This window comes from Tachysurus fulvidraco, chromosome 15 (assembly GCF_022655615.1).
Source record: "Tachysurus fulvidraco isolate hzauxx_2018 chromosome 15, HZAU_PFXX_2.0, whole genome shotgun sequence".
NCBI lineage: Eukaryota > Metazoa > Chordata > Actinopteri > Siluriformes > Bagridae > Tachysurus > Tachysurus fulvidraco.
In genome coordinates, this window is record NC_062532.1 from 12,708,792 (window position 1) to 12,720,048 (window position 11,257).

The 11,257-nt window shown below is 36.9% G+C and overlaps 2 protein-coding genes across 2 annotated transcripts; one reads left to right on the plus strand and one right to left on the minus strand.

The window, feature by feature from the left end:
* Positions 1-1,871: 1,871 nt before the first annotated feature.
* fahd1 (fumarylacetoacetate hydrolase domain containing 1) lies at positions 1,872-3,783 on the minus strand. The gene is made up of 2 exons (XM_027141378.2): positions 3,646-3,783; positions 1,872-3,463 (listed from the first exon to the last, which is right to left on the minus strand). Exon 2 carries the CDS (start codon positions 3,444-3,446, stop codon positions 2,781-2,783), a length of 666 nt encoding a protein of 221 aa, XP_026997179.1. The 5' UTR covers positions 3,447-3,463; positions 3,646-3,783; the 3' UTR covers positions 1,872-2,780.
* A 35-nt stretch (positions 3,784-3,818) lies between these two features.
* Positions 3,819-11,070, plus strand: LOC113639502 (hydroxyacylglutathione hydrolase, mitochondrial). The gene is made up of 9 exons (XM_027141375.2): positions 3,819-3,976; positions 6,077-6,252; positions 6,325-6,389; positions 6,470-6,587; positions 8,170-8,278; positions 9,334-9,437; positions 9,606-9,707; positions 9,799-9,878; positions 10,133-11,070. Exons 1-9 carry the CDS (start codon positions 3,865-3,867, stop codon positions 10,230-10,232), a joined length of 966 nt encoding a protein of 321 aa, XP_026997176.1. The 5' UTR covers positions 3,819-3,864; the 3' UTR covers positions 10,233-11,070.
* The last annotated feature ends 187 nt before the right edge of the window (positions 11,071-11,257 follow it).

An 11,257-nucleotide genomic window follows, 5' to 3' on the forward strand; every position in this document is an offset into this window, starting at 1 on the left:
TTAAGCCAAAGACCAGCTGGATTCCTGAAGTAATAAGAAACAATTCCCACAGCTAACGCCCTTGGTCTAAATTAAAAGAAAATATGTATGAAGCAAAACCAACTGACAAAAAAGGCCAAAAATATTGGAACCGACAAATGCATTTAATATGAATCTAAAAAGCTGGCCTCAGTTAAAAATGCTTGAAAATCAGTGGATAACCAATATCTCAATGACTGCCAATGTTATTGATCAGTCAGACTAACAGAGGATGCTGTTCAATTGTGAATGTAAAGATTAATTCAACTGAGCCATGCAGACGTTGGCTGCACTGCACTGCCCTCACGTGGTCATAAATAACTTCTAAATATCTACAGTATATAGTAACTTCTATATTTAAAGAAGAATTTGACTCTTTTTAACATATTATGATGCTGAAACTTAACTTACTAAACCTTTTCCCAAAATAATAGTCCCATTATACTGTCTGACGCATAGGCTATTTTACTTCCAGGGAAATTTATTCCAAACATTTATTTAAAATGAGATGTTTAAAAGTGATGTTTTTCTTAAACCTTTAATAGATAATAGATTATAATCCAGTAGATGATAACCCCCAACCACAGGCAAACGTGCTAACAAACACGCCAATCATGGCATGTTTTATTATCTTTGGAGACTTTAACAGAGCAAAACTAACACTTGAACTTCCAAAATACAGACAGCATATTGATTGTCCCACAAGGGAGAACAATCCACTGGATTATTGCTACACAATTCTTAAGGACACATAAAGATGCTCTGCACCCAGGGCAGCCATGGGGAACTCTGATCACTGCTTGGTCCATCTTATTCCAACATACAGGCAGAAGCCTGTAGTCAAAACAGTGAAGTGGTGGACCAGTGAGGCAAAGCAGGAACTACAAAACTGTTTTGACTGCACTGATTGGAGTATCTTTGAGGCTGGAACTGACAGCCTGCATGAACTGACTGACACTGTGACATCTTACATCAGTTTTTGTCAAGATGTGTGTGTGCCAAACAAAACCTTCTGCATATTAAGTAACAACAAGCTATGGTTCACAGCCAAACTTAAAAAACTCTGACATGCCAAGGAAGATGCCTACAGAGGGGAGGACAAAACTCTGTATAAGCAGGCCAGGAACCTACTAACAAAAGAGATCAGAATAGCCAAAAGAAGCTACTCTGCAAAGCTGAAAAGCAGGTTTTTAGCTAGCAATCCTGCATCAGTGTGGAAAGGCCTGCAAGACATCACTATACCACCTTCTATCTGTCAGTGGACTCACCATAATTATATTCCCTGCTTCATATCTATAAGTACTGCATTATCAGAACTGTCAGTCATCACATCATCCATATAGGTTACACACACCACTGCTGCTGTATAATGCACAGAAGCATAATATTGCACAATATTGTTATTCGCACTACCATGCACTGCTCACACTTTATGTACATAACTGATCTGTCATATATTCTGTATCCATATTTAATACTCATACTGTCTGTATTGTATCACATCGTCTGCATTTTCTTATATAGTGTAGTGTTATTTATGTCTGTACTTTTGAGAGTCACAAACAGCTGGAACCAAATTTCTGTGTGTGTCAACATACTTGTCCAATAAACCTGATTCTGATTCTGATTAGGATCTGTGTATAAAGCAGGAGGTATTATTTTATTTATTTATTTTAAAAAGTATATAAATTAGATCATCTTTCACGTTTTAATAAATATAATTTACATATTTAATTTAATAATTTAGATAATTTTCTTGTCCTGTTTAAAAGGTTAGTGTGAAGTGATACAGATTTTACATACTATGTATTTGTCTTGTTTTTTTTTTTTAAATAATCACAGACAACAGCAGATTACTTGATTATGTATTTTATTTCATATAGTCATTTTCACTTATTGATTTATGGAGGTCAAAATTGTGGTAGATCTGGAAGTTATCCTGAGCACATGAGGCGTGATGAGGGAATACACCCAGATGGAGACGGTGCCACAACATCCAGGACACGATTATTTCATTTCTAAAAACACTATAATTTCATCTTAAATGATCTCTAAATAACAACAAAACAACTGCTTTCCCAGTGGATTTTACTATAATCAGTGTGAAACCGTAAGATGTGATTACAGTAATCTACAGTGTTTTCTTTAAAATAACCAAAGTAAGGTTACTGTAAGATTCAAATTATTGTTCTGCATTGTTGCAAGTGCCAATTTACAGTACTTACAACGTGTAAGAAAATAACACTTTTATTTCCATTCTATGTTTACTGATACACTATTTGACCAAAGGTTTGTGGACCCCTGAGCATAACACTCATATGTGCTTTTTGAACATCACTTTTTGTGTCGGCTGTGGGTATTTGTGCTTATTCAGCCACATCTTTAGTGATGTTTGGTCAAGAACTCTGGTGCAGTCAGTGTTCCAGTTCATCCCAAATTTGTTCAGTGGGGTTGAGATTCTGTCAAGCCATAGTTCTTCCACTCAAACAAATCATGTTATCATGGTTGCTTTGTGCACAGGGGCACTGTCAGGCTGCAGAACGTAAGACCCCTTTTTTCCAGTGAAATTGTTATTGTGGGATGTGGCATTGGACTACCGATCAAAAGGTCATAGGTTTGAAACCCAGGTCCACCAAGCTGCCACTTCTGGGCCCTTGAGCAAACTCAATTAACCCTCAAAATATTGACGTGATAGTCAGGTGTCCACAAGACCTTTTGGCCATTTAGGAACGTTCATATCAGTTGTGCGGTAAAACCAATCTCTACTTGTCAGCCTGTCTGTGGACTTTAAACGTCATGTCGATGACACCCTCGATGCCGGCGTGAAGCTCGTCGTTCTCATGAACGGCTCCGACTCCTTTGGGTGTCCCGGTCAGTATGAGGTCTCCTTCCTCTAACGCCATGACCCTGCTGATGTAGCTGATGAGGAAGGGGACAGAGAAAATCATCTGCGCCGTGCTGCCCCTCTGCCGAGTCACGCTGTTCACTCTGAGCCACAACTCGACACCTGACGGATCCGGGATCAGCTCTTTGGGGATGAAGTCGCTCACAGGGCAGGACGTGTCGAAAGCTTTAGCAAGAGTCCAGGGAAGCCCTTTGGCTTTGCATTGGTCCTGAACATCACGCGCGGTCATGTCCAAGCACAGCGCGTAACCGGCGACATGGTCCATGGCGGAGGTCTGAGGGATGTCTCTGCCCGCTTTACCCACTACCACACCGAGCTCTACTTCATGGTGCAGATTGGTAGAGTAGTGAGGCACAAGGATCGGAGATCCCTCCTTCACATACGCGCTCGGTGGCTTCAGGAACAGCACGGGTTCCGTGGGCAGCTCGTTTTTCAGCTCTTTGGCGTGTTCTGCGTAATTGCGCCCCACGCAGATTATCTTTCGTCCCCACTCCCAGAAACGACTCACGTTTCTCGTGCCCATTTTCACCTCCTCTGAACCTGGAAGAAACGGAAGGCAAAGGTTTATTAATGACCTTCAATCCACACTGTCACGATCAGCAGAAAATAAGTTTAGTTTAAAAAAAATCACTTGATGCAAAACCAGATTACGAAAAACATTATTAAATTGTTTGTAGTATCATTTCCAAGACACTCATTTTGAATTAAAGCTGCTGATTTACCCTAAAACCGTCGATCTATGGTTGAATCTCAACTCCCTGCGTACTTCCTAAACTTGTCCACTTCACACACTATGAAGTAAAGTCAATCAAGTGCACTTCATCTCCAACATGCAGCTCTTTGAGTATACGGCGCACAGAGACGAAGAACACGCCCCCGCATCCGATTGGTTAAATAGAGTTTAAAGGTTAAACGTGGGCGGGACTGTACTTCAAACTCACATGTTTACTTCCTCGGTGTGGTGTCGTAATCGCGATATTACCATGTTATTTAAGTCACTGCTACTTGGTGCCTGCGGTCTTAGCGCACTTGGAGCTGCTGCGTATAAATTCGGTATGTCTTCTCAAGCAACCTGCTTAAAATATGTTTCCGCGCGCAAATAATACTTAAGAGGACAGGATTATTTCATCAGTCAAAGTTAGCCTGTGTTTTGTTCGGAGGGATGAGATGGGCTGCCCCAAGACAAGGCAGAAAACTGCACACTACCTTACTACATAGTAGACTGCGTCTGGCTGTCAGACCATCTTACACTCACAATGTAGGACGTGTGGTTTAGTTAGTGCGCATTTCTGGACACAGTGACTGTATTTCCTGTACGTTTTTTTTTTTAAAATAATCTGTTTATAGAATACTGTTTATTTCTACGTGTTTGTGTATAGATAGATAGATAGATAGATAGATAGATAGATAGATAGATAGATATGAGAGAGAGAGAGAGAGAGATATATATATTTATAGATACAGGTTGTATTTGCTTTCCACATATATCTTAACCTGTAGCATTCACCAGCCTTTGTAGTAAACTGAGACTAGTTTTGTTCTATTATTCATGGCCATCAACATGAACTGAGCCATTGGCTGGTTTGATTCATATAATTATTTATTTTTTATATGGGACTTGTACAGTAAATGGTCAAAAGTGTGTATGTATGTACAGATGTACGTGTATACACACACACACACACACTTTAATAATAATTGTAACAATCTATAATGTAAACCGAGCTATCATCCGTGTTGTGTTATTGTGGACTTCTGTTTTTCTACAAGCAATTCATTGTGTAATAATTAACATTACCATATTATTTGAATGAACCACAAATATGTAGCTTCATATTTATTCATTGACTCTCTGGTGCTGTTTGTGTGATCGGGTCACATACGTAACCAGCCAACTGCTTTAACTGTTAAAATGTAGATTCAGTCAATAAACAGCACTTTGCCTAGTTTTTATCAAGCATTCTGGTCAAACCTGTAAAGTTAAATTAACCAGTCAACTAGAACTACAACTAGGTGTAAAGATATAACTAAATAATAACAATTCACTTTTAAGGTTAATATTGACTAGGTGTTATGTAAAATATCTCTTAGTCCTGGCTGTAGTTTACAGGCCTCATTTTAAGAATGACCGATTTAGAGTCCAGATCAATTGGGTTCATATTTTGAGCACTATGTTGATCTACTTTTGAGCATAGGATGTCCCAGATTGACTCTTTGTCCCACAAATATTTAACCAGCTAGCAGATCATGAATGTAAACATGTTCCAAGTTGACCTGATAAGGCATAGATTCTATTTAGCTTGCTGCTGCACACTTTGATTAACATTGTTAGACTGATATATGTATAAATAAATACAATTTCATAAACGAATTATATGAAAACGCACACAGGAAATGCTGTCACTGTGTGACATGGCCGAGTTCCAAGATGAAAACTGCTGCTGAGCGAAAAGAACATAAAGGCTTGCCTCAGTTTTGAAAACAGAAAACATCTTGATGATCCCTAAGACATTTTGGAAAATACTCTGTGGAATGACGAGACAAATGTTGAACTTTTTGGAAGGTGTGTGACCCATTACATCTGGCGTAAAAGCAACACTGCAGTTCAGAAAAAGAATATCATACCAACAGTAAAATATGGAAGACTTTGGAGTGGCCTATTCTAAGCCCTGACCCGAATCCTTTTGAGATGCTGTGGCATAACCTTAAAAAGGCGGTTCATGCTCAAAAACCCTCCAATTAAGCTAAATTACACAATTCTGCAGAGATGAATGAACCAAAAATTCCCCTACAGCACTGTAACAGACTCATTACAAGTTATCAAAAATGCTTGACTGCAGTTCTTGCTGCTAAAGGTTTAGGGGGCAAGGACTTTTTCACACAGGGGCATGTAGGTTTGGATTTTTTCCCCTTAATAATAAAAACCTTAATAAAAAATCTACATCAGAATCAGAATTTAATCAGAATCAGGTTTGTTGGACAAGTGTGTTGACACACACAAGGAATTTGGTTCCAGCTGTTTGTGACTCTAAATAGCACTATACTATACAAGATAATACAGACTATACAAGACAATACAGTCCGAATACTGGAGGTAACACATCCCATTCTCACCTGTTGTTGTGTTTTTGTTTTTTTTTTGGTGCCCTGAAGCCCCTACTCAGATCTCCGGAGCATTCATTCATTCCGTGGTTAGGAAATCAGCTCTTGTGGAGCAATCCAACATGAAGGTAGAGCTGCTGCCTGCACTTACTGATAACTACATGTACCTCCTCATTGACGAGGACACAAAAGAGGCAGCCATTGTAGACCCCGTCGAACCCTCGAAGGTAAGAAGTGTTTAACTGCTGGAGAGGTGTGTCATGCTTCCCAGTAGAATAACTGATCTTCATTCTGGTTAGGTTGTTGAAGCTGTTAAAAAGCACGGCGTGAGGCTCAAATCTATTCTAACCACACATCATCACTGGTAAGACTGCCTTCAAATCCTTCATTCATTCTCTTATCATGTCTGTTTATTGAGTGTGTTTTGGGGCGTTATGATGACAGGGACCATGCTGGTGGAAATGAGAAAATGGTGAAGTTGGTCCCTGGGCTTACTGTGTATGGAGGTGATGACAGGATAGGAGCCTTGACCAAAAAAGTAACACACTACAACACTTTCAAAGTAAGTCTTTATGCCAGTTATGGAACATTATTATTATTATTATTATTATTATTATTATTATTATTATTATTATTATTATTTACACTAGTTTATTTGCACTGATGTACTGAAAGAGTTAAGATAGAAAGAGAGAATACAGCAATATATTGTCTAGTGGTTAATACCATTATTAAAGCTAAATGTGAGAATGTGGATTTAGCACTTTTTAAGACTTTAATCATAAATATAGAAAGCATTAGAACACAGGTTCCCAAACTACGGTTTGTGACTCCAATGTGGCTCATTTGCAAATTGGGTTTTGAGAGAAATGTTTTTTACTTACAAACTACGAACTTTTTACTTTACAGATTATTATTAATTATCATGTATTGTTGGAAATATCATGTACAGATTTTGTGTACCAATATTTTGAAATGTTACTGGGACTCACAAGCCACATTTAAATGAATAGAGAACATGATATTTTAGTCTTTTACACAATCCTGACAAAAATCCTAGTGTATTTTTAAAGTAACTTAACATTAACTGCTTATCAACCTTCCATTGCCCTCTGTTAATATTTTACTGACATAATACGACGTTTTATTGTTACACATTTCCTAAATTATAAATCTGGAATTTAAATGGACAAGGCTTGTGGGGGCAGAAAATGTATAATGTCCATTTTGGGCCATTTGCATTATCTTTAGATGCCATTTTAAAATGAATCTTAAGGCCTGATGCACTTAATGATGTGATCAAAGGTAGATTAAAAGCAGCCAAAAACATATATAGAAATATAATATATATATATTAGTGTATAGAAAAATATATTTGGTTTAAGTATATGTGGTGCAGTCTATGACAATTCAGTGGATGTCTCTGTAGAGTAAAAACATTTGAAAACAAACATACTTTTGGTACGTTAACCATAAAGTACAATATTTTTCACCAGAAACATTAACATGTAGTTTTTGAAGTTAAGTTTAGATAAAACCTTGCTATCTGTGGGTTTTATTGAAATGGACTTGAGCTTAATTTATTCATTTTGTAATCAGATACTCAATGTCAAAAATATCTGTAATACTCCAGTTCTATATGCGATCTTCTCCCTTTTCGCTTTTGGGGGTAACCAGCTTTTAAACCTTTATATACGGTTTAGTAGAACATGTCAGAAAATTTACCAAGTGTACAATGTCCCCAGCCACCTATACGGTGAATTTATTTACTGTCCACTTTATTTTAAGCATCTGTACACGTGCACTTTATGCTGTTATTTAATCAGCCAATCATGTGGCAGCAGCACAGTGCAAAAAATATCAAAAAATGTGTAAAATATATGTGCAAAAAATAAAAAAAGAAGATACAGATCAATAGCTTCATATTATGTTCACATCAAAATTGTGAAAGTCTGCTCTCTGTAATTGAATGATAGATTAGTTGGAAACGGATGGATTGTTAACTGCTGATCTTTTGGGATTTTGCATTGTGCTGCCACATGACTGGCTGAGTGGAAAACTACATAAGTGCAGTTGTATCATAAATGTTATGAGCAAAACAGAGCAGTTTGGATAAGATGAATGTTTGTTTGCTGTGTATTCAGGTGGGCTCGCTGAATGTAAAGTGTTTGTTTACACCGTGCCATACCAGTGGACACATCTGCTACTTTGTGACTTCAGAAAATAGCTCTGAACCCCCAGCTGTGTTTACAGGTATGATACAGCAGCAGGTATGACATGATCAGATATGCAGATGTAATATTCGCACCACAGATTACAATAACATAATTATAAAGAAAAGCAAAATAAAGTGCTGTCGAATTTCCGAATCTGTTGATCAATTTTCTATGAGAGAATATTAATCCATAGACTCAGGTTATCCTTTCTATAGTAACAGTTTATAGCGTGCTGCAGGATCTAATCCTAAAACCAAAAACTGAGTAAAAGTCCTAAAGTTTTTTGTTTTTCTGAAATAAGACCTGTGGTTAACACAATATCAAGATAATTACATTTTAATGTTACAACATAAAATACATTATTAGTTCCTGACCCTGATTTTTGTTAAAACTATATTAAGTCTTTAAATTATGTCCTTAAAAAGATGCTTGCTAAATGGGGGCTAAGAGGCTAAATGGGACTGTAGAATTTTTAACAGGAAAACTCTTCTACTATATTCAAATTTCTATGCATTCAAGAGTAAATTAGGAAACTTTTTTTTTTTTTTTTTTAAATAAAGATTGAAAGAGTTGTCAGAAGTCATGTGACTGCAGTGTAGTAGTGTACATTTATAGCCTTACTTCAGCTTTTTACTTCTGGTGATTTTATTTGAGCTTAATATTTTATTACAATCCTCTACAATTGTGAAGATTATCTTAATGAACAAAACATGAGAATTGAGATTATTTATTTGCAGTAATCAAAAGTCTGTGGAAAAATCCGATGGCTTTTTGTCGAGGGAAACACATAAGAATCACGTCCAGGTTGGCCTACAAAAATATAGCATCCCTGCAACACTCTATTAACAAGTGGTTTGAGGGACTTGAGTGTAATAGTAAAAAAAAAATAACAAAGAAAAACTTGGTAGGGCAAAAGTTTTTGTGAGGAGTCCTTTAACATTTATGGAAGGAGTCTTCAGTGTCAGTGCTGAGAAACAGTCAGAGGTACAGCTGTAATGTTAAGCTTTCCGATCTGAGAAAGTCTTCAGGTTATGTGATATACTGGTTGAAGAATGGTTATGTAATTGCATGATATATTCTGGTTGTGTATAGGGGACACCCTGTTTGTCGCAGGCTGTGGAAAGTTCTTTGAGGGTACAGCTGAGGAAATGTACAAAGCTCTGGTAGACATTCTGGGGCGACTTCCCCCTGAGACGGTAACTATTTCATGACACGTTTAAACAGTTTCCAAGTCTCAGTGTCAAGTCATGCTGTCTAATTTACATATACTGCTCACGACTTGACATAATTATTTTATCAAATATCCATTCATATTAGAAAACTCTTTGTAAACAGTATTGTCTCATGCTCTGGCTTTTCTGCAGCGTGTGTACTGTGGCCATGAATACACAATCAACAATTTAAAATTTGCACACCACGTTGAACCAAATAACGAGGCCATCAGGAGAAAACTGGCATGGGCTAAGGTACTCGTGTTATTTCACTCCAATTGCACTTGTGTTATTAAGCAATGTTGATTTTTATACGATCGAACTAACCTCTGACATTGATAATTAGGAGAAATACGATAACGGAGAGCCAACCATTCCTTCCACAATTGAGGATGAGTTCACGTTCAACCCCTTCATGAGAGTCAGGTAGAAAATCATCTATACGCATCACTTAAAGGTGCAGCTTAGAAAGGTGTTTTAAGACTAGTAATCAGGATATGATATTAAAGATAGAACAGTTGTGTACTAAATTGCACTGCAGTTTGTTTCAGGATTCTTGTTGTATTTCTTTTTGACCTAGAAATGAACTGATTTTTTTTTTCATGTTAGTCTATATGTCTATGTTACCAAAGGAAATTGTCTGTTTGATTTGTCTTAATTATCATTTGCTTATGTTCTAGAGAGAAATCAGTACAGACGCACGCTGGGACAAGTGACCCCATAGACACGATGAAGAGCATCCGGAAAGAGAAGGACGGCTTCAAAGTGCCAAAGGACTGAGCTTGTGTGCAGGAAATTCTCTATTACAATGCATCTTAGTACACTTTAAGAAAAAAAAAAAGCACATTTGCATTAATGCACCATTTAAAAGCTCCTGTAGGGGTAAAAATTTATTTAAATCTTCTTTCTCTGGTCAGCTTTTTGTTCAAAATGACATCACATGCCTGGGATGTCCTAAATCTGAGCTATTTAGCTGACTTGGCACATGTGCTGCATATCATATAATATATATATATATAAATGAGAGAGAGAGTTGTTGGTTTTTGTTTGTTTGTTTGTTTGTTTTTATCATTTTATTAATTGTATCAGGCTTTGGAAAAACATGATGCTTTGCACGTCTGTGGCACCTAAAATTTCACTTGGATGAATCTTTGTGTTAACTTAATTTCAGCGAGCGGCGTGTCTAGTTTCTAAGCTAAAGGTACAATTAGTGGCACGTGTAGAATTTGTGTAAAGAATTCTAACATCTCAGAGTATTTATGTATGTTGTGATTTTGAAAGCAGGGATTCCTTATCAGTACACAAATATCTTGATGTGCAATGTTTTATTTTTTTTGTTGATTTGAAGAAGCTTGTTTTAAGGTGGCATGCGTTAATAATCTTAGCTTTATAAAAGAAAGTACATTTATAGGCTTCCAGACAGAATACATGGACAGATATGAGACATTTATATCTTTAAAATTCTTTCATATAGAGACAACAGTTGCCATGCTTTAATTATTATTATTGTATACTTAATCCCTGCCTTGCACTAGCACTCAGTCCTCAAAAGTAAAAGCACGAGAATGATTCAATTTCAATAATTGTGTGTGATCAATAAAGTGCCTGGGAGAATCAACATCTTTACTAAGATTTCTAACCCTTTTAACTTCACATCACATAATTTGCAAATAACTGCATGAATGTGCAGATGTACTGGTGTCCCTAATAAAGTGGACAGTGAGTATAAAGATTTTCTTTACTTTTGGACTTCTTTAATTTTACCATGAACCCAATAATTAATTAATTAATTAAGTTTTGTGTAT